The sequence below is a fragment of the Puntigrus tetrazona genome, chromosome 1, assembly GCF_018831695.1.
Source record: "Puntigrus tetrazona isolate hp1 chromosome 1, ASM1883169v1, whole genome shotgun sequence".
In the NCBI taxonomy this organism is placed as follows: domain Eukaryota; kingdom Metazoa; phylum Chordata; class Actinopteri; order Cypriniformes; family Cyprinidae; genus Puntigrus; species Puntigrus tetrazona.
Window position 1 is genome coordinate 18,124,463 of NC_056699.1, and position 24,357 is coordinate 18,148,819.

The 24,357-nt window shown below is 36.7% G+C and overlaps 1 protein-coding gene across 3 annotated transcripts in view; it reads left to right on the forward strand.

Moving 5' to 3' along the window:
* arhgap10 (Rho GTPase activating protein 10) overlaps window positions 1-23,061 on the forward strand; it is a 45,544-nt gene extending 22,483 nt beyond the window's left edge. For all 3 annotated transcript variants that reach the window (XM_043231600.1, XM_043231680.1, XM_043231757.1), the window contains 9 exons: window positions 761-845; window positions 1,536-1,594; window positions 2,823-2,928; window positions 4,628-4,787; window positions 8,363-8,501; window positions 10,214-10,373; window positions 17,207-17,311; window positions 20,530-20,621; window positions 21,922-23,061. In XM_043231600.1, the coding sequence (XP_043087535.1) occupies window positions 761-845; window positions 1,536-1,594; window positions 2,823-2,928; window positions 4,628-4,787; window positions 8,363-8,501; window positions 10,214-10,373; window positions 17,207-17,311; window positions 20,530-20,621; window positions 21,922-22,010 (995 nt within the window). In that variant the 3' untranslated portion in view covers window positions 22,011-23,061. The remainder of the gene's footprint in view (window positions 1-760; window positions 846-1,535; window positions 1,595-2,822; window positions 2,929-4,627; window positions 4,788-8,362; window positions 8,502-10,213; window positions 10,374-17,206; window positions 17,312-20,529; window positions 20,622-21,921) is intronic.
* Window positions 23,062-24,357: the final 1,296 nt, after the last annotated feature.

The window sequence follows — 24,357 nt, forward strand, 5'->3', positions numbered from 1 at the left end:
TGGTCTTCAGGTTCAAGACGGCATATTTTCATTCTTTTGCATGAATATAGCACAAAACCGTTCAAACTGCCATTGTTCTTTATTTTAACTTAGAATTGACTTAAATGGCTAAACTTTTGTGCGTATGTGGCCTTAGACTTTTCTGATTGTCTTCTGTGTTCTATAAAAACTCACTCAGGCATTACCATGGTAACAGCTAGCCAGACAGAGAGGTGATTGTCAGTGCTTCCGTTGAATTCTTGAAAAGTGTCGATACCCGGAGTTACAAACTCAAAGCAGATTGTTTTGGGCATTATGTATTTGCATATTCTTTGTCCATCAGGGAAGTATCTACAGATCCAGATTTTCATGAGCAGTGGTAGAACAAAGTGATGTCCATGATATAACTGTCTTAAAATGTTTTAACCATGAGTTTGTCGTTTATTTGTGTACTCTTTCAAATGCTTTTTTTATCTGAATTCAGGGTCCGTAAGATTGTTTAAAAAAAAAGGTTTTGTCATTTTTAACAGTATTTTACAATAGTACTTTTTTCAACTGTATTTTGATTAAATAAATGCAGATTTATTGACTGTAATAAAAATCACTGGCCCAAAACCTATAAATAGCACTCTTTATTACAAATTAAGACCTAAATCATTTCTAAAATTAATGCAAAAAATAGGACTGAGATACAACTGTAGCATTATTTTTACCACTGTTTTTGGTTTAGTTTTTAGAGACAATTTGAGCTCGAATTCTTTATTTTTTTTGTGATCGGCAGATGAGAAGAGCAGTGAAGTAGATTTAGCAGCCAGTGAGGACTGGGATGTCAAAACCATCACCAGTGCTTTAAAACTTTACCTGAGGTGAGTTTAAACATTGTGTGTTTGTTTGTTTGTGTGTGTGTGTGTGTGTAAATGTTTCTTTCACGAAATGTACTGATTGTAATTGTAGTGACAGAATACATCATGCTCATTCATCTGTAACCCATTTGCTTGTTTCAAAAGAAAATACAGTGTGAAGCAAAATTCAGGTGGGAACCCTCAGAAAGAAGCATATGGGCCTCTTCATTTATGTATTGAATTGAATCTCATTTAAAAGTATCAAGAATAAAGTTAATGTGAAATATGTCAAAGTGGGTTTTTTTTTTTAGATTCACAGGGGGACATTCTTTTCAGTGACAAAATATAATTGTATGCCGTTAAATTCAACATTTAATTAATATTGCTGTTAATTAATTTTTGTAATTGATGTGTCACAATAGAATAGTACAAGGCAGCTTTTGTAACGCAGCAGCAGCAGCAGCAGTGTGTTTTGAGCTTGTACTCTACGAGTATGAATGATATCGGTGTGCTGGGCTCATTTTGGGCTAACAGTGCTGGGACATGTGCCAAAAGCTGAGCGAAAGTACCTTCAGATGAACTTGGTTATCACAGTGTATGTGTGCGTTTGTGTGCTCATCTAATTTCTTGCAGTGATCAGCCACATTAATCATAGTGTTGTGTATATAATAATGCCCAATAAAGCCGATAAATCTCTCCCCTCTCTCTTTCAAGGAGCCTTCCAGAGCCACTAATGACATACGAGCTGTATAAGGAGTTCATCGTCCCTGCAAGTAAGGTCTTTGTCCTTGCTCAGACGATAATCAAGCAATACCCAATCAATTACTTGACAAATGCCATAAACTTTGAATATGTGCATGTCTATGAGAGGAATGCTTATGATTTGTGAAACTCTTAAGGTGGGGTTTAATGCTTGCTGAAAGTATCACTGAATTAAATTTCAGTGAAGGACTTTCAAATTATAAAAGTGACACGAGCAGAGATGTGTTAGAGGAGGATGTCAGAGGTCTGAGAGGTGCTGTAAGTCAATAGCAGCAAGCCTGTTAATACATATACTTAAAAAAACCTAGCATTAAAATACAAAGCAATACAAAAGCTAATTCAAAATACTATATTATATATGTTACGTTACTTGAAAACAGGACACGTGTCTGCGGAAAACAAAAAGTGTCTAGTTTACTTTTCCAGCATTCATATACAAGATAAGCTTTGAATTGTTAGTTTACTGTTATAAAAACACTGCAAAAAAATGCTTTTCAAGCCAAGAGGTTTTTTTTTGTCTTGTTTCCAGCCAAAATATCCTTAAAATAGTCTTAGATCAAGAAGGATTTTCTAGACAAGCAAAAATGATCAAAATTAAGTGACTTTTTGGTTAGAACAAGCAAAATAATTTACCAATGGGGGAAGCAAAATAATCTTATTTGAAAGCAGAAAACAAGATAACTTTGCTTACCTCACTGGCAGATTATTTTGCTTATTTCAAGTAAAAACTTGCTTAAATTTTGACGTGTTTTCTTTTTTTTCGGGGGAAAAAAAAGAAAATAATTTTTTCGCAGTTTGAATAGGCTACATCATAGAGGGCTACTTTTCTTATACATGCAACTGGTAAGGCGGTGATAAGGCAGTGTACCTGCGCTGTCATCATTCTGATCAAAGGATGGGGGTTCTGGTGAGGAGAAGTCCTCCACATCCACACAGCTCTCAGAAGCACTGTAGCTGCTGCTTTGGTATTGCTGTCCATCCCCCATCAAACCGGTGGTGTGAAAAAGGACGGGGGAGTTTCATGACCCTTTAAATAGAACACCAACCAATTACTATTTGCCTTTTAATAGCAAAAACATAAAAACTGAAAGGAATGGAAGTATCTATATTATAAGCATTTACATGAAGGTTTAAAGATAACACTATTGCATATTTCATGCCATCTCATGCCATTGCATATTTCTATTTTTTTTTTTTTTTTTTTTTTTTTTTTTTTTTTTTTTTGGTTCTTCCACACAGAAAGCGCTACTCCAGAATCTAGAGTTCAGGCCATTCACTGCCTGGTTCATAAACTGCCAGAGAGGAACAGATTAGTGCTCAGTCTGGTTACCAAGCATCTTGCCAAGTGAGTGGAAACTGGTTTTTCTCTATCTTTCTATCTGTATACACAATTTTTTTGTGTGTGTACATTTCTCTGCTTTCTTTCTCCAACCTTTTTACCTCTCCTGGCCGTCAGCCACTATTTTCTATCATTATTTCTAACATTCTCCCTCATTCCATTCTTACTCTCAGTACACATGCACACACCTTCCTACAGGCAGCACCCGTGGAAACGTTTGTAGGCTACTCCTGTTGCTGAGCAACAGAGCAAACAGACAGACAGCACTCTGGAGAAAAGAGAGAAAACTCCACATGGACTTTCATACCCTCCATGCTGTTATCTAGATCAAAACTTTTTTCTAGAGAAAACAAACCCTGCTCCTCTCCTCTCCTCTCAATCCAGCAACTGCCCACTTAGAGAAGAGAGTTATGCAACAGCTTTCTGTAAGGGATTAGATCGGGTTAGAGATTTCTAAATAATGTTAGCTATCATTACAAGGCTTTACCTCAGGCCTCACATTTTTATATAATGTGAATGTAAGCAAATTGAAGATAAGCGCATAATCTCTCTAACCTCCGGCAATCACTGACTGGGCAGACGCGTCTCCTCAAAATATAGAGTGGGATTTGCTGGCAGCCAAGGATGTGCAATTGGAAATTAAATTCAGGTTATCCGCCACTAAATTCCTCTTCCATCCACTCCAGCCCTCACAAAATGCTTTAGGAGTTGGCGCAGTTGCAGACCCATCAGAGATGGAGAGGAAAAAGCCTAATGTTGCCATGTTTTCTGAATTGAAATTAGAGAGGTGATTAATTGTTATCTGTGTGTGGTGGATTTATTTCAAAGTGCACCCTTCAAAAGCGATAATCTGACTTTTTGAGACCTGTAGTTTGTTTGCGTTGTTCTGAAACGGAGACAAGAGTGTTCAGACCAAAATGTATTAAAGTTACATAAGAGCAAACTTTCAAATGTTAATATGTTGGCCCAGTTTTCTGAACTGAATGTAATTCATACAGTATATACCTGCATGAACCAAACTAAAGGGAGGAAAGTGCAACAGGTTCCGTGTCAAATAATCCAAATGCGCAGAAAAAGAGAAATCTAGACTGTTTTCGTCATAACCTAGAAACTAATTACTTTTCTCTCCCCCAACCCCCAACCAGCCCCGCCCCCAGACGACTGCAAAGTTCTGTTTTACATATTTTACAAATTGACTTGCATGGACAGTATGATAAGTAATGAAGTCTGACTAAAAATTCTCCATCTGTGAGGGTGATAGCCAAAAGGAAAAACATAAAAAAATTAAAAAATCTGAGTCATTCAGCATGCAGGTTTTAATTTTCACCCCTGTGATCTTTTAATTACTGAATTAAAACTTCAAAATATCATGTTTAACGTTTTTGACATGCTGCCAACCCTCTCCTCCTTAATGAAAGTCATTTATGTAATGGTTTTTCCCCACCTCTTTTTCTTTACTTTTTTTTATAATTAACAACCAGAGTAAATCCAGCAGATATATTGCAGTGAGACCGAGGACTGAAGAAACTATTTAGTGAAAGTTTAACCGCATCTAGTTTCACAATCGAATGCAAATACTATACAATAAAACATTCTTGCTGTCTTTCACCAAAACACATAATAGGCAGTAATGTCAATGTGTTTTTTGTTTGTTTGTTTTTTTCCCCAAGTAATTTAATCATAACTTCCTTTTTTCTGCGTGTAGTGTTGCTGCCAACAGCAAACAGAACCTTATGACAGTGGCGAACCTGGGTGTAGTATTTGGCCCCACGCTCATGAGACCACAGGAAGAAACGGTGGCTGCCATTATGGACCTCAAGTTCCAGAACATTGTGGTGGAGATTCTCATAGAACAGCATGAAAAGGTAAAATTTCTCACTGGAGTTGAGCGGCCGCATCTCAGAAACTAGTGATCTGCCAAAAATGCTGTCTAGGTTGGCAGCTCCCGAGGTTTAAAGACACCACTAGCACATCAGAGAGCATCACAGTAAGCTGATAGTGAGTGAAGTCTGCTTATTTGATTTTGAACTTTTCTACAAGGTCTAGCCGTGCTGAAGTCGGTGTACTTTTTTCTGCAGCCAGGAGGGGGAGCCATGTCTGTTTTGACTGGCCGCTGCTCGGTCTTTCTGATGGCTCAAATACAGTTGGACCGCCATACTCATTTGGCTAAAATGCAGGTTAAAATGCTGATTTAATCAGCTTTAAATGACAGTAATCTGGTTAATCCTAAAATGGGGTTCATTCTGAGGGACAAAGGGAGAAAGAGTGAGATTATTTCATAATCTCTAAATTATTTAGCCTACATTTGAAACAGGCTGATGAATTGCTTTCATACTATGTTGTGCCCGATGATCATATTTCAGTTCAGTAATTAAAAATAAACACTGGGATCTATTAATCACTTTTGCTTGATTTTGATTTTTACTATTCTCTCTTGCAAAATGACCTTGGGTTTTAGGAAAGGCGTTTTCGAAATAGAAACTTTTTTTAAAATAAAAATATTATTATTGTTATTAAATTAAAAAACAATGTTTCATTTGAACGACAAAGTAATTGCACAATTTGACGCAGTATGTATCATACACAGTATTACAAGGCATAAAATAAGTAAAATGTCAGAATCGTGGATGTTTTATTAAACACTAAAGTATGAGCACTTAGCACAGGTCATTATGCAAATATTTCTCAATATATTTTGCCAATGAAAAGTGCTTTTAAAGCAGCATCCAAAATGACGTGGACAAGCAGGTTGTTTAATATACAGCATTCTTAGACAAAATGATATTGCGTATGACCTTGATGTTGTTTTGATGTAAGTTGAAATAAGTGAGCGAAGCGTTGAGATTCAGGAGAAGGAATGACTCTGCAGAGCAGCAGACTGATTAGCTGCTCTCCAGACTGCTGATACCCCCAGATGCACTCAACAGACAGTGTTTTGCATTCAGGTCCATCTGTAGAGAGAGAGAGAGAGAGAGAGAGAGAGAGAGAGAGAGAGAGAGAGTTGGAAAAGTTGTGAGACAAAGAAGAAACGAGGAGGGGAAGAGTGTAGATCGAGGGCAGAGAGAGAGAGTGAGAGAGGGGTGAGAGGGTAACAAGAGAGAGGCAGGGCTGGATGGAGAAAGTCTGAGAGAGATTGAGAGAGAGGAATGGGCAAAGGCTGAGATGGAAAAAGAGAGAGAGCAGGCTTTGCTGTCGTCTGCAGAATTTCACAGCAGTATCAGATTTCTATCCCTTCTACCAACTCTCTCATTCCTTTGTTCATCCCTGTCGAGACTTCCACACTTCTGTTAACCTCCGTCACTCACACCAGCCGTCTGGGGTTCAAATCTAAACATTGTGCGACTATAATGAAGCCGAAGCTTTTATCAAAACATGTTTCCTGTGTTATCACTGAATGGCTGCCACTCGTTCGGATGCACGTTGGTTTGAGTGGCTCTCGATGAACCGGGCAACATGCCTAGGGGTCTCTTATTTAGGCTTAACTCTCACGAGAGCTCTGTTTGTCAGCATGCTGTTAAGACGTTTGCAGACACCTGTTATTTAGGGATAATTCACCCGGAATACGTAGATTTTACTAGCATTCAGCACCGTTTAACTCTTGTTTTTCCCATGGAACACTGAAGAAGTTTTGAAGAACTTTCACACAGCTGTCATTCATACAATGCAAGAAAATAGGGATCAGAGGTTAGTAAGGCTCTGACACAAAAGCAGTGGTGGAAAGAGTACCGAAAAAATGTACTCAAGTAGAAGTACCATTACCTTCCAAAAAATGTAGTGCGAATAGACTTGGAGTACTTGTCCAAAAAACTACTTAAGAGTAAAAAAGTAGCCTGTTTAAAAGTACTCATGAGTACTGAGTAGTCGGTACTGAGCTGTAGATGCTACGTAGTTATAATAAATCCTGTACACTGTAATTTAAACATTTTAAAAAAATTGTACATTCTGTAATCGACATTACTTTGTTTGTCAGGGATGAAGAATATATATCATACATCAAAACAGCACAGAAATAATATTCAGTTGAAGCAAAGATTAAATTTTTTTTCTCAGTATAATCATCAACAAAGTTAGAAAAAATTTATTTAAAAGCATGTGTTAGGCCACTAAAATAGCATGCTGTTGAATATTATTATTGATATTATTGTTTAGAACAGTGCAAATACAAACACTATTAGAAACTCACAGCCCATTTCTCTCCAGACTGTGCAAGTTTTAGCATTTGAGAGTAATTGGAGTACATTATGTCCAAGAGTCTTAGTGATTCCAACACTTTTTCACAGCGTGCATCACACGCTCAGTTTTATGAAAAGTCAACAAGTTCAACAGGCAAAAGCGACTTATCCAAGCGACTGCTGCAGAAAGCAAGCAACGTAAGGGAGAGATGAGGCAGTGCACATCACGCGTATCATAAGTGAGTGGCAATTTACAGATACATCACTTGAAATGTACTCAAGTACAAATACACAATTTTTAAACTACGTATTAAAGTACAATTACTGTAATTCGTTATTTCACAACCCTGCACGAAACTGGCATCAAAGATTTAGCTCCGTTAGCTCTGTTAGCTCTGCCTTCCAACTCCCAGTCCAAAATAGGTGTGCTTGAACACGCATCGAAGACTACAAGCAACAGCCAACATGCATATGCTTTGAGCTTGCATGAGAGGAAATACTTCTCCGTACCAGCAGGGGGTAGTGGTCTGTTTTTGTCATTTCAAAACAAAAAAGGGAAACTGGAAGAGCTAGGACTGCAGATACGCAAATTGCAAACAAAGCAGAACCTTTATAGTTTGCTTGCTTTTGACACTTTTTTCTTCTTCTGTGATTCAACATGCTCAACCAGTTTTCCAGTTAATGCCAGTGGTGCATAAAAAGCTGTTCAAAAAGTAGGCCAACAGACACTGGCCTTTCGACCTGCATCACTGCATTCAAGCTTTAAAAAGAGCAAAATTTGTAATAATAGGGTGAAAATGTGCATAAATTCCATTTTGGAGGGATTCAATTTGATCAAAACAATGACTTTTAATTAGCACTTCTCCAATTATGAATTTTGGTTTTCAACTAAATGGAAATGTTTATCATTTTTTTTTATCTTTTTGTATTTTTAATCCGTTTCGTGCAATACTACCTTGAGTAAGGAACGGGTTGAAAGTAAATCTTTTTATTCCCTTAAACATTACTATAAATATCTTATTTTGTGTTTCGTATAAGAAAAGAACATCATACTGGTTTTGAAATGCATAAACGTGGATTGACTGTTCCTTTAAGGTACAGCTCTTGAGAGCATCCAGCATCTTTATTTGTTTTTACCACCTCACACTCGCACTCGAATACATAATCATTTCTCTGCAGGCAGCAGCTCTAAACAGACTGTTTACTTTGATTTTTACACACACAACGCAGTCTAGCCAGCAAATTCCTCTAACTTTTTGTTCTTTTAGATATTCGGGGATGCTCCGAGCAGCTCTCCAACCTTAGCTGCTACACCCCTCTCTGCACCAACCAGACAGTCCAAGAGGCTCAGCCGGCAGAATCGCCCGCTGGCTGTATACAACCAGCAGGTGCTGGATATCCAAACAGGTACGAGAGACTAATCAGCTTTAAGCGCTGTAAGGTCAGGGAAACACCACAAGGAATTAGAATTGGTCACGTGTTCGCTATCACACACATAATATTGAGTCTGTATTTACATAATATAGGAAATAAAGATAAGCAGACCCGCGCAGAAAATAGCAGTCTGCAGAGCCTGGAGACGCAATATATAATATCTAAATTATTAAGCTATGACTTTTTCTTAAATATTAAAGAGATGCAGCAATTCATAGATATAAATGTTCAGCTGGATAATCCTGGTGGGTTTTCCAGTACGGTTTATTTCCACATGGAGTTTGACCGTTTCTCTCAGTGAGGGTTCATGTAAGACTACGGCACACTGTGCAATCAGATGTGATGCTCTGCTGAAACATGCTGATTACCCATTGTCACTCTGGGCTACAGGATGTAGTTTGCCAGTCCATATTTAGGTGGATAACTGATGCCTTGGTGGCCCGGGGCTGCTTAGAAATGTGTCTCACAGTGTTAAATTCTTTATTTTGGTTTTTTTACGCCACCCGGCAGGAATGATTTCGGACTGGGATCAGTGCAGGATTATCCTTTGGTTCGAAACAGTGGATTTTTATTGTTAGTACAGAACAAAGCAGACAGTATCTCCAGTTTCACTTTTTGGTTAAGCCATTAGGAGGTTTTTATGTGTTCACTTGTTCTTCTGCGCTGCAGCTGTGCAGGTGTACTCAAACTAGCGGTGGTCTTTTTCATGAAGTGAATTAGAACATCGCAAAGCTTTCCAAGAAGTGTTGGGTTTCGTCAAGTTTTCAGGGTCAAACTAACCACAATTTTCCACACAAGATAGTATGCACTGGTTATTTGTGTAGTAGGGATCTCTCCGCTGTGGGATGTTACTATAGAAAGGGGATGTGACCACTGCCAACATAAACGCTCTACCGTGGAAAACTTTCAAGCTGTGCATTGACAATGGATTCATAAAAAAGCAAAACCAGCATTTTCAGGTTTTACTTTTGTTTGGGACATGTAAAACGAGGGGGAAAAGTGTGGCCTCTGTTGGTAAATTTCTGTTGGTAAAATACTAAGATTTTGGACAGAACTGGATACAGCAGTGACTTTTAGGTATATTTTGTTGTTAGTACACAATCAGTTTATATTACTATGTTACACTCAGTTGCAGAATAAAATATGTCAATGTATTTCTACAAAGGCAAACTTCAAACATATTTTACTGGTTTGATCGTAACAATACATTTCTAAGAAAATGTTCATGCAGTTTTTTTGATTGAACTGCTGTTTATTTTTTCTTTTTAGTTTACTAGACCACATACAGTACATACAACCAGTAAATTCAGTGTTGTGGGGTCAGCTGATGCTAACAATTAATAAAACAATATGCTAAAAAAAAGAATATGCTTTCATTTGGTGGAAGATTTAGAAACTTTTAATAATGGATGGGGAGTAAACCAATGTATCTGTGGAACTGATGTTGATGGATCTCTTAAGAATGTATAATCGTTTTTGGTTTATTTTTATTTATTTCCCTTTTGTCTTCATGATGTTAATGTATGATGTTTTTAAATTTTGGTGATTAAAGGGGCTTGCAAGGTGTCTTACCTGCTCTCCCAAAATATCTCTTTTTTCATTATATTGTATTTTCTTTTTGTCTTTTGCACATTATTTGTTTTCCTTATCATTCTTTTCTTTTGCTTGCTCACTTGCTCTGACAGTCTCTCCATCCTCTGAGAGTTCAGCCCTGGTTAATGATGAGACATCAGTGGGCAGTAATGAGTCGGTCTCCTCCCAGTCTTCAAATGCCTCTGGAACGCCCCCCGAGAAATCTAAGAATCACCACGCTACCATTAGCACATCCCTGCCAGAGAGCACTGGGTAAGCAAAGACTCGCCTCTCTTCAAAACATATGTCATAAAATGATGTGTTGTGCTCGGTTGGGAAGGTTACTTTGTAAAATGTGATGCTACAGATGACAAGTTACCCTAGTTTATAGTAAAGAAAATTTGTGTAATAAAATTAGGGCGTGTGACATCACGTGTCCTACCACCAGTGGTGATATCCCCAGTTGTCATGGCGACCGTCACAGCCCAGTTAATGAAGCAACCAGTTAATGGAGGGAATTGCCCCTAAATTAAAGTTGATTAAATGTATATTGGATAAGAAAAAAATAAAATAAAGTTTTGCTGTTTGAAAATTTAAAAAGTTTCCAACTGAAATAAGCATTAACATTTATTAATGGAATTAAATAAAAAAAGTTAATTTAAAAGTAAATAAAACAAAATCATAACTAATAAAATTAAAATAAAAACTAAAAGTGTAAAAGGTTTGAATATGAATAAAAAATATAATTGACTAAAACGTGATTGTTTGTTTCTTACTGCTTGTTTATATATACTATTCTAAATTTTTATGTTTAAAAATAATAATTTTAGTTGAATTACCACAAAGCCCTATGTGTACTGAAGCCATAACCTGGCTATCCCTTCAGCTCTACTTTATTCACTTCCAGAGTTTTTTTTTTTTTCTTTTTTTTTTTTTTTGTGTGTGTGTGTGTGTGTGTGTGTGTGTGTTGGTATTTTGTTCTGTTTCTAAGCTCAAGCCTGTGCTTGTCAACTTGAGTTAGTTCTTGGGCTGAGAGTCTTATCCTGTGCCAGTGTTATTTGCCAGAGGTTTTGCCTCTGGTTTCTCAGCTCTTTCACAGCCCTTCAGATGCTGTGTGTTTGTCTGGGGCTCTTGTGTTGAATCCTAATAGAGGCCCACCGCATTCTGCAGAGTCACCTGGAAATAAACTTTGCGTCCGCACATCTGTTCAACGTTTCCACCAGTCCTCTCCCAATTTGGATAGATTATGTTCTCACTCATTTCCATTAACCACAACCACCATTTGATCTTGCCCCTCCTCCATCCCTTAATTAACCATTCACATGCTCATATCCCCTATATGTTATAGTTACTCTTACTTTTTGAGCACATGCTGCTCTCTCTTCTTGGCCTGCAGTCCTGTGCGCAGACGGCGCTGGTCTTATGTAACCCTCTGCTTCTCTCCCTGCCGTTTCCCACTCTCTGCCATCAGAGGAAGCGGCTCCCTGTGCGCCTGTAAATCCTGCCTGCTGTTTGTCCGAGGGACAGGTGGCCACGGCCCTACCCCGTAAACACTATTGACACAGAGAGATGTTCGCCTTGTTTACCCTTCTAGCGGGCGCTGTCGCTTACAGAGCTACTCCTGTCCATATGTCATGAGGTTGTCACCTGTTTATCTGTAAATCTCTCAAGCCCTGGCCTTGAAGCAGGAGAGCACAAATCCTTCTGATGCTGTACTAGATGTCATTCGAGATAAATGCTGAATTGTGCTTTGTTTCACTTAATGAAGTTTTAGATGCTGACAGGTGATGATCACTGTGTGATTGAGGCATTCATTGTATTCTTGGATTTTTAGAGAGGTATGTTTCAGAGCAGACTTTCTTTTAATCAATACCTGGCATAATGTGGAAAGTTTTTATCCCTGGATCAAGGTGTGTTTGCATATATATTTTTATTGTCTATATTCCTGTCCTGTCAGCCATTAAACTACAAAGCAGGGGTTAATTTGGGATTTGAGATGTGTGTTTTTTTGCAAATATAAATTATCCTAGGGCTTCTTTAACCTTTAGATGGCATTTTCCCCCTAACCTCATTTGATACATTTAATCTCTAAATTCAATTATAATGTGATTATTGTTATCTATAAGTTATCAAATTGAATAATTAACAATGGAAAATTTTAAACATTGTTAAAAAAACATAAAAATGTTTTTTTAACGATGTTAGGAGATTATTTTAATATTGAATATACAAACAAGAAATGGTGGAAATTTACTTTTAAACAAAATTAATGACAGTAGTGTGTGATGAGTCCTTGAGTCGATCATTTCTCATATTGTCAGATCTGGAATTTCTTGTCTTTTTTCATCATAAGTGAGGTCTAGAGGCTAAGTAATTGTCATATCAGTCATATCAGTTTTTAAAACAGTCAATCCACAGTAAACTGCACACGGCCTGCATAAAGTAGCTGTGATTTTTCACGAGCCGTTGTGACTTCCATAAAAATGTGACATCCGATCTACTCAGTCACCACCGCCTTCAGTCACCACCCAAACACCGCCCACCGTCTATGACTTTCGTGAGCAACAACAACACGAAACTTGTCGAAAAGGTTAACTAGAGGAAACCAGATTGGCTGAACTGTGCACTCACTCCAAGGATCTGACAGGTCTGTTACTATGAGGTGAATCACATCTAACCTGTAAGTTATAGTTAAGACAAGCTCACCGTGTCTATCTAGTCTTGATGAACGTTTCAGTTTCAGCAGGTGACTGTTTTTACAGCTACATTACTATTCCAGCTAGAACTAGACACTAGTCCAGCTAATCACAACTGTGCATATACAATTACACACGATTATATATAAAACGTCAGTCTGTTTTACACACATGCACACAGACATTATTTCATTGAGATGCAATAAAACTTTATACCTGTCCATAACAACAAAAGACAATACTTTATTGAACCTCCTGGAGAGGCTGCATGACTCAGCAGCTCAACTTTATACCCCAATGTATACATACATTACGTTATATATATTTTCACTATTCACCACTTACTCTAAATGTAATAAAATGATCACCTAGTTACTTTGGTTATTGTTGTTTTAATGGCGTTAATAAAGCCTGTATGCGCCGGGGCTCAAACCCCGATGGCCCCGGCCCAATTTTAACCCTGACTACAAGTTCAGCAGAGGCAGCTCCTAAAGTAACAGCAGCCAAATAGCCTAATAACCTAGTTGTCCGTGAATCAAAGACCAAAAGACAAAAAATAAAGCTTTAAGGATTGAATTGATTAATTTAGAATTTAGCGCTAGATAAGTTCTGTTTATAAGTTATGTATATTTTGTACTTGCTTAAGGGCGCAGATAAATGACATTTATTATAATAGGTTCATGTCGGGATTATTGAAAGTCATTTAAATTTATGTTAGAATAACTTAATAAATGTCTTCTAATAAATTGATAGCTCTCAATTATATTGTAATGTTGAATGTTTATAGTCAGTAGTTTTTTAAATCACTAAAAAAAATATATATTGTTATTTTTTATTCATCTAAAAAAAAAAAAAAAAAAAAAAAAACAATACATAGAGCAATGGTTTAAAAACTTTGAAATGGTTACAGAATACAGCACTTGAAATGTATTCCAATATTATTATTAGGTCTGTCAAGCTGTTACTAATTAATCGAATTAATTACCCACCAGAATATCAAAGTCTGTATTTTGTTAAATGAGAAAAGCATTCAATAGACATTACAAAAAGTAGCTTTAGAAAGAAATATTTTGACTTAACATTGCACAAATAATAACTATAAACAGTTTCAATGTGTTTTTAATGCTTTTTTAAATCTTTTTTTGATACTCTAAATATGAAACAAATTACTAGTAGGTGGTGGCAAGTCATTCAATTTGGCCAATTTGTTGAATGTCTGATTCATACAGAGATGAAGCAGGTCTTTATTAATGGGTCACCGGGTCATTGGCTCACTCGATGATGTGGATACACATGTGGATGCATACAGTGAATGGTACTGTTGTTCACAGAAACACAGCAGTTCTGTTGTGGATTGTTTGGAACTGCTTTTGTGTACAAAACTGAAAAAAACGGATAATACTGAAAATATCAATGTAAATGTAACACAATATCAACTTCTTGTTTATTGAACTGTTGTATTGAATATAAATGCAATCTTACAGGCTACTTCATACAGCATGGCAATATACATACTCAGTGTTCAGTGTCAATGTTCAGTACTGGATATATAAGCAAAACTTGCATTGACTTATTAAACAGTAGTTCAGTGTTTGTTTGGGGTTATAGGTTTTGCCTTTTCAAATAAGATGCTTATTTGAGGATCAAAAAAAATATAATATGTTGTAATATGCAATTCTGTGCGTCATGTTTTTTTTTTTGTTTTTTTTTTATAATAATTCAAAATGAGTGTTTTTCTTGGTTTGGCTTGGTTGTAATTGTAAAAGCATCTTTTGGGCAAAACAATTTTCCTGTGGTTCTGCTGGTTGAATTTATCTGGGGGGGGTTTTCTACACTTCATTTAGTTTGACGATTGAGGTAAGAATGTGTAAACACTTTTTTTTTATTATTATTATTTCTCCTTTTCTTTTTCTGGAGTGACTCGTTACCCTGGTGAGATTTGATGTTTGATGTAACACCATTAGCATAACCTTGATTTACTCTGTGTGTGAGCGTGAACGTGGTGTATTAGCTAGGATTCACGCGGCTGCTGTGAGGTGTGTGTGTGTGTGTGTGTGGCTGGTGTGAGGTTAATGAGTGGATTTGCTGCACTGCAGCGCTGCTGGAGTCTCATGCTGATGTGCAGCAGCTGAGGACTCACAGACCCACTGCAGAGTCATAAATCACTGCATCTCTCCCTCTCTATACATACTGTACATATATATATCTCTTTCTTTCTCCTTCCCTTTTCCTCTGTCTCTCCTGCTGGACTACACTGCTCCTCATTTGCCCCTGTGCTGCCACTATTCCTGTACCTGTAAGTCCTTCACTCCCCTCCACTCCACCTTCAGCGCACACACATTTCTCTTGAGTCTTCATTCTCTTGAGTTTCCAAACCAGTGTTACTGGGATCTAATTAAGAGCATGGGCTTTGTTTGAACTGTTATCCGTAGTTTTGCACTTGGAGTATGTTAAGCTCTATTGAGCATTTATGATGGTGTATAATGAAAGAAAAAAAAATACAAAAGTCAAAATATCTTAGGTTTTTGTGATCCCATTTTATTTATTTTAAGTCCAATTCTCACCACTATCACACATTATCACAGGATGCATTATATAGATCAGAAGTAACAGTAAAGATGTTTATGATGTTGCAGAATTTTGAATATAAATGATGTCATTCTTTTTAACTTTCTTTCTGTATTTTATCAAATGAATGCAGTCTTTGAGTGTATAAGAGACTTACAGAAATATTTCAAATCTTACAAACCGCAAACTTCCTTAATTGAAGATTTTAATTGAATATATAAAATACAAAATGTAATTTTTTTTGGATTACAGTTTTAAAAATGAGCTTCAATAGCACTTCTCAAGCAGTCATGTTTTAATTATACAATAAATACATACAGTGGTAGCGCCAAACACTCATCGAAAAGTCTAGTAGACCAATAATATAAGGTGCATAGACCCAAAAATACAAAAGGGATATGGACAAAAGAGATCCGCACTCTTCTAAATGGCTCAAAAATGCTTTTATCATTTATTACTCAGAGGCCACTAAATTTAGCAAAAAAGTTGAAAGGTGCAGGAGTGCAAAACACTTTCAGGAATGAACCCTTCCTTGTTGCCATGTGCCACCAGGCAAACACCTGCACTCATTAAACCGTGGATTACAGAAGGACTATAGGCGGGTTATTTAACGTAAAAAGTCCCTCTTGATTTGAATGAAGGCTTGTCTTCGAATTGTTTTGTTATAATAATTTAAGGATATATGGTGGATTTGAAAGATTCTTTACTTACTGTATATAAAATGTATTTGTATACTTTTTAAAATTATAGGTATATATATTTGAATAATTTTGAATGTGTTTCTTATAAGTAAGATATGTGTTTTGGAATATGTGTGTATTTTTATTTTTTTTAAATTTATTTACATTTATCTTTGTGATATTAAGTGTATTACGGTAGTGCCTGGTTTCACGAGTGCAGGTGTTTGCCTGGTGGCGCATGGCACTGAGCAAGTGTCAGTACTGAAAACCTTTTGCATTTCTGCACCTTTGCCCTTTTTTGCACACTATACTAACCTCAGAGTAATAAATGACACAAGCCTTTTTGGGCTGTTTGGATGAGTGTGCATTTTCTTTGTCTATATACCTTAATTATCCAATAAGCAGGTTTATTTATGGTCAACAAATCCAGTTTATGTAAACCAGTTGAATACATTTTAATTAGATAAAGCCTAACTGCTTTTATAGTTGTTGTTTTTTTGTTTTGTTTTTTATGATTACGGCTAATAACTGATTTATGCTGATTCTAAGGCATTTGAATCATTATGTTTTGAAAATGTCATTTTAAGAAAGGGATGCAAATGCTCTTTTATGGCGTGATTAATTTTTATGAGTGGCAGTATTATCATTTAATGTTGACGTCTGCAGTTCGTCTCCTGCATTTCCCAGTCCTGCTGTCGGCTATTTCTGATCTGAAGTGCTCATTTGCATTATTTGCATTTTCTAAATCCTTTAGATTCCTAGGGACGTTGGGCAGTTTTCCTCATAACCTTCACTTCTCTCTCCCTATCTGAGATTGTGAGACTGTCTGAGCAGCACAGCCTCTCTAAGAAGAATAATGATGAAGGCGTGTGTGTTTGAGGAATGCTGCAGTGTGTGTGTCTATTTTATTTTTTTTTACTCTTCTTTCACTCTTCTTTCTCGTTTCCGTTGTGTATTTATACATTTGATATTCACAAATAGATAATATTCCTTCAAAAAAAGTAGCTTATAAGCATACAATTTGTGGAATTCAACAAAATGAATGCCTACAGTCTTACATGAGCTGCATTTTTCCACTCGCTGACAGCATTTCTAAAATTGCCATCTTTTACTCTGAGGATGGTACAGTATAAATTCTTTGTGGCATTTTTTTGTTCTGCAGGATATGTACCGCCACAGCTTCATGGATGAATTCCGCCTCCCCTGCCTCAGTTGCACCGGCGAAACCTGGATCTGTAGGAACCGAGAGGAGTAAACCCGAGGAAAGGTAAGATGTAAACACACTTGTCCCTCAAGAACATGTATTATACGCTCATCCACGCCTCCTTTCCATAGCATGTAATTAATTTGTTCCAATCTGCTCATTTAAGTGAGTTTGGCCGGTTTCGGCTCAACCTTTTCCGCACACACTCTCTCACTGTCTCATTGATTCTTTCACTCGCACTCCAAGTCTCACTTAAGCTCTCAGCCTCAGGCTATTAACTCAATCACACATGCATTCACTCACTCGCAAAGTCTTCATCTGTCATTGTTTAGCCTCCGACTCGCACACTCACCAACTTTTCCTTTCCTCCTACACACCGACACAACCCTTCTCTCTCTCTCTCTCTCTCTCTCTCTCTCTCTCTCTCTCTCTCTCTCTCTCTCTCTCTCTCTCTCTCTCTCTCTCTCTCTCTCTCTCTCTCTGTCATCTCCACTTTCTCAGCTCTATTTCCGACTCTACACCTGTACACACACACACACATTTCCTCTCAGTCTCACACTTTCCAGGCAGGGGCCATTGCAATGATCTATAGTACTGATCCAGACACAAAGTTGCATTAACTTTCCATCCTATAAAATGAGTGATGCCCAGTGGCAGGTGATCAGACTCATTCAATTTAAAGTCTTTCAATCTGTTAAAAAGCTGTTGGCAAAAAACGACTGACCTTCAGGAATGACGTCTTTCTTATGTTGCAGTTGTAAAGAGCACATTTTTGTTAGAACTACTGCAGTAACTTTCTGGGTGTCTGCCTGGGTCGTGTATTAACTTTTAGGACACGTTGTTATGAGGCAATATATAAAACATTCAGCAGACTTGCAGGTGTTGAATGGTGTTAAGCATTAGTGAAGAGTCTAGAGTACATTCATGCTATATTCTCAGGAAGATTTGATTGATTCTGAATACATTTGATTCGTATGGAATTATTCATTTAAAATAATTGATTTAAAGGTTACGGGAGTTAATAGATCAGTTTGAAAGGTAATAAAAAAAACGGTTTGTTAATTACGGTGGCTTTATATACATTTTGAAGTCACAAATTAAAAAATACAAGTGTACTACTGTGCATGTCAGTTCTAATTATTATTTATCTTGAAATATCTAATTATTCTCATCTAATGTTAGTGCGTCTTGAACTCACAAATTCAAATCTTTTAAGGCAACTGTATGTACGTTTTTGGCTAAAAGCCTAACAAAATGAAACACGGGGCTAAAGGCCGAATACTGAACTTTTTTGGGCATTTTTTGTCTCCATTGCTTATATTAAATACATTTCTTTTTTTACATTTCAGACATCCGAATCAATTACAAAGCAACAATCTAAAAATATATTTTGGGTACTTTACACTGAACATTTTTGTATCATTCTAGCAGGCACTATAACAGAGTATGGGAGCGAAGTGGAGCGGCAACGATTTCCCCTCCGTGCTCTGAGCATTTAATAATAAATCCACTCCAGCTCCACTCCGTGTTCCTCGCTTTCTACTCCCGCTCCACTCCTCGCTCACTGATATCAGAAACACTACTCCGCGTATAAAACATTTACGTTTGTTTGAAATGGCACAGTGTTCTGTTCATAACATGTTTAAAAATAAAATAAAACGTGTTTCCTACCACGTGAAAAGCTAATAACATGGTTGTCAGCAGTAAAAGGTATAATTGCTGATTTTTGCAGTGCAAATTTTGATGTTTTCATCTGTCTTTTTTTTTTTTTTTTTTTTTTTTTTTTTTTTTTTACCTACGCATCGTTGCTTTTCTTACAGATTTCTGCTCGTTCGAAATCGGATACCGACGAAGTAGCACATTTGTTTGAATGCATTATTGAGAGAGAGACTTCATGTGAATACGTGTTGTAGTTCTTGTTTAAATCATCCTTTCAGCTGAAAATATCCAGTACCTAGAAATAACAAACAAATTCCTTGTCCGGGTTCATTGCCATCACCGTAGCCTTCGCATTCTTTCTGATTTGAGTAGTTGTATTTAGTATGCATTTTTACTGTACAAATAAATGCAGCCTCGCTGATCAGAAGAGACTCCTTTGTAAAACATTAAAAAAATATAACACACCCCCATTTGAACGCTATGTGTGAGTGTAATAACACATGTATTAATAGAGCTGTTGAAATTATCTTTATTGTCTTAGCGTCTTATTTTATTTAAAAAATGTTACTGAGCAGCTGACGAGTAACACAGTGTCAGCTTATGCAGTGCTGTTTTCAATACATGCAATCTAAAGCATGTTCTGCAATCTGTTTACTAATCGTCTGAGGCCATTTCAGTCATCAAACAGTAACCAGCAATAACTACCCTTCCTCTTCTCGTTGGAGACGCGCGATGCACTTCTAAGCAGTCTCTCGCTGTCAGTGCTTGTAATGATTTTTGCATCTTTCACACAATGCTTTTTTTTTTAATGCTTCCACACTGTCAACATGTTTTCTGTATTAGTGCGCTCTTCTATTTGAGCGTGTCACGTAATTGTTCCATACAATGTTTTTCTGGATTTTTGGCCAAACTGTTTTTTTTTTTTTTTTTTTTTTTTTTTTGCTATTTTCGGGGCAAATAATTTCAGTTGCTGAACGTTCTGTGCATCTTTAGTAAATCTATTTAATATTATTATTATTATTATTATTATTATTATTATTATTTAACTTGAAATATCAGTTCTGATGGTACTTTAATACCTTAAATTAATGCCTTTAAAACGTAATTAAAATCATGAAAATGTATAAAACCTTAATCATCTGAAATTATGTGATTTGATTTGAAATTGTGCTTTCTTAGTACAATACAGTATGCATTTTTGTATGATTAAGATTAATGAAATATGTATCCAGTGAGTATGGGTGTTTGGGTAGTCATGGAAAAAGCCATTGAAATTCATAAATCAAAAAGTGTGGAAATGTTTTTTGCGCTTTGTAAATGTAGTCCAAATCCACTCCAGAGGAACTTTGAGTAATAAATGGCAGGATATGCCTGAATGCTGCCAAAGCTTACTTGAAAATTTCTCTCTTTTTTGAATCATATCTACTCTTTGATGCCTATCTTCCTTCTCTTCTACTTCAACACTGTGCTCTAGTATTTTTACGGACAGACGTTAATCACGCAGACTGCTTTCATTGATAACTTTGGCTGAGTCCACTTTGCAGCTAGATGGAAAGTCGTGTCCTAATCCCCACCCTTCCGAATAGCGAGAGGCCCACTAACTGATTGCCTCCATTTTTCAGTGTCACCCTCATGAAAGCAAAGGCTGTGTACCCCTGTGAGGCTGAACACGATTCCGAACTCTCTTTCCAGGTTGGCGCAATCTTCCATGACGGTAAGTGTTAACGTTATCACTGCCACAGGCACTCACCCGAATCCACAGACATATTGGATTTGGCGGGCCCTACAAGTACGCACACACACACACACACACACACACACACACACACACAAAAAAATCTGATCTTATATCAGCATAGGTGGAGGGAGGGAAGTGGGGCAGGGCTGTAACATCCCCTAAAATCAATTCACAAAGAAAGAGACAGATAAAATAACACAAGGAAATGAGGGCCTCAACCGCTAGCACAGCTCTTGTTTTATCAAGACATTATCTCATCACCTTGAAATATTTCAGAACTGAATTGGACTTGCACTAAAAAATATTTTAATTTAAAATTTGAGCCAATTTTCAAAGTCTTGATTGAAAAAGTGCTAGGCCAAAAAAATATGCTCTTATATATGCGCTATATATATATATATATATATATATATATATATATATATATATATATATATATATATATATAATTATTATTATTTTTTTTTTTATTTATTTATTTATTTATTTTATTTTTTTATTATTTTTTTTTTTCTGCCCCTAGTCAGTTTGAATATTTATTGTGAATGTGATTTCTTTTATATGTTTTTTTTTCTCCATCTACTTGTTTCTTTGTTCATCATTTTCCTGTTTTTCACAATTTTTCTGTCTTTCGCTTGGTCATCTTTCACCTTTCATTATTCATCAGGGTGTCCTAATGCATTACATTTATTGAAATGAAAGGTTGTCCTCTATCATTCCTCAAAATCATAGTAACTATCTGTATCGGCATCCTGCTGTTTGCTCATACAGGCCTGCACACGTTACCAGTGTTTCTGAATGCTCTGTCTTAACGTTCAGCATCCTCAGTATGCAGTGATAATTAACATTCACAGTTTTCACTATCCTTAGCACAGACATAAACCATAACATACTAAATTCCTCAGTGCTGCTCTTGCATTAAATCATTGCTGCTCTCATTAAAAAAAAAAAAAAAAAAACTTTTCACTCATTATTCACAAATCTCCCACCTCTTGTGTTTGCTTATTAAACACTCTGGCTAATTGAATAATTCTTTCAGTTCTGTTTAACGCACTGTAAACCCACTCTGCTTATTTTTTTCACCCAAAATGAACGCGGAAAAAGTGTCTGGCTACAGTTCTTAAAACTTTTGTAACTCATACCCATGTAATTTACATTCATCAGCTATGCTAACTATCCACATTAAAAAAAAGTCCTCCATCGATAAGGACTTACTTGTGTGACAGAAGAGCTGCAGTAAGACTTTTACCTGTGTGTCCGTGGTTTTGCTCTGCAGTGACACTCTCCAGGGAGCCCGGATGGCTGGAGGGTGTGCTGGAGGGAAAGCGAGGACTCATCCCTGAAAACTATGTGGAGATACTGTAACTACGAAAAGTACTATCCTCACACTTGTCTTTATATACATGGTATCCATGGTCACGGCGGCTCTTTCACAGTGGCACTGCTTGTTGTTCCTCCATCCTTTTCCACACTAAAGACATTGAGAGAGAATATATATATATAAACTGTACCCAAAAACACAGATGTTGCAAACACAGGAGATGAGTTCAAGTATAAGCTCAGATATGCTGTATACGTACAAAGAGTCTGCACTTTTAGAAATGTAAATATAAATTTACGCGGGAAAATATGCATCCGTCATTGTGACTGTGTTGTCCTTTTTTTTTTTTTTTTTTTTTTTAAATGCATGTCTCATTATTTTAGTCTAGTGGTTTGGTGGTTTATCATTAATGTACTCAACACTCAGAGATACCTTGAGTATATTTGTATTTAATGTTATGAAGTTGCATTTAATTGGGCATGTGATGATGTGTAGTAAAATGTGTAAGTGCAGTGAACATCGTCAGTTTTGTTCATTGGAACGCTAGAGCGCTTATTAGATAAAAAATGTAGTGCTTGTCGGTTATTGATGTTGAAATTGATATGCGATTATTAAACCGTTCGCATTGATTAAAACTAATGCTGTGCCTTAAATTTGTTACGCATAGCATGTGGGACGCTGATCAGTAACGCCGATCAGTGCAACTTTTTTGCTATTCTGTATATAGGTTTTATTTCGAAGAACAGAGACGGATATATTAAAAATCTATAAAACCTACAATTACATAAAAAAAAAATTGCCAAGTTTTCCAATCCGTGTTGTATACATAGAAATATTTTCGTGCAAGCTCTTTCCCTCTTTAAAGTTTTAAAGATTAGCATATAGTTTTTACAGAAACCTTAAAAATGGCAGAACTTCACTGATATTTAATGAGACCATTTTCATTTTTCTAAGAGCCCTTGTTCCGCGGGTTCATGTTTGTGATTGAGCGTATCTGCGGTGATTTCAGACAGTGATTTACGATCTCTGCAAAGGTCTTGGTATCATTGTTTTCGATGTTGATCAATGTTAAATAAATAAAGCGTTTTATTCTTATACCCTGCTTTTCATTTTTATTTATATGCCAAAGTAAGCGTCTATAAATAATGGAAGCCATGGGCTGCAGGGCACTGTGGACCCCTAATGTGCTGGGAAATAAACGGAAGCATTTGCGATATGACTGTTGTTTAATGAAAAACAAGATAAAGTTGTGTGTAATTTTCCTAATTGTGTCCCATCGAGGTCAAAAAGACACTATGGCTCCTGCTGAAGAACTTCAGCTTATCTAATAATTCAAAACTTCATTACCTGATTAGTAAAACCCTTAAATCTCCAATAAATGTTTGCAACTGTTTAATAAGCAGTCTTGAATGTACTGTATGAGTGATAAACACTAGTCACTTTCACACATTAAAACTGTTAAAATACAGTCAATTGCTGGCTCTCTTTTGGTAAATGTCCCACATCTGTTGTTCACGCATGCAGTGTTTTTATATTATTATTATTATTTATCCGTATTGCTGCCTTTCACACATCTGTACCAAAATGCCATTATACTGTAAACACGCTGATGCAATTTTCTAGAAATCCGTTCAAAAAACAAAAACAGCTTTTATTTCAGTTAAGGTTTGCTGCGTTTCGCTACCACATTAATTTTAGTTTCTGTCCCATTTAATGAGATTTCTTGCTAAATTAGATTCGTCAGAGCTTTGTGATTGGCTTTAGCTCTTAGTTAGCATTTTGATTAGTTTAATTTCATTGTCAAAATAAAAGCAGCGTGTTGTTATTGGTACCTGCCATTTCTGTTGTATGTAAATAAACCGTTGTCTATTGCATACATTGCGTTTTGAGCATCGTGGCTTATTTTCTCCCACACGCTTCTAGCCCTGGAGCGGCTCTGCAGCTTTTACATTGAACCTCTCCCCCTTTAAGTGGATTAAATCCTCATTTCCTAGCAGATTTGGACTGCCTCCTCGTACGCCGGGCTTGAACTAGAGTGGCAGTCTGGGTCCTTACCGTATGCACTGGATGGAGTGCTTGAAAACAAACCATTTGCATCAAAATAGACTATTTTGTCGCACTGGTTAGCACACACATATACGCTGTACGGAGCAACTGGGTCAGGTTTAGGTTATTTCCTGTTTTCTGTTCCCATTTCCTTTCATGACCCCGTACACACATAAGCGCACACTTCTTGCAGCATGACTGCAGTTTGTTCGACTGCGGTTAAAAGGATTTTCGTGGTTCGTGATCCTGTCCACATAAAATTTCTTTTGCAAGCCGTTTTTTGTTCAGTTAAGTGATCTAATTCTCAGTAAAATGGGGTATTAAAGAATAAAGAGTCATCATTTA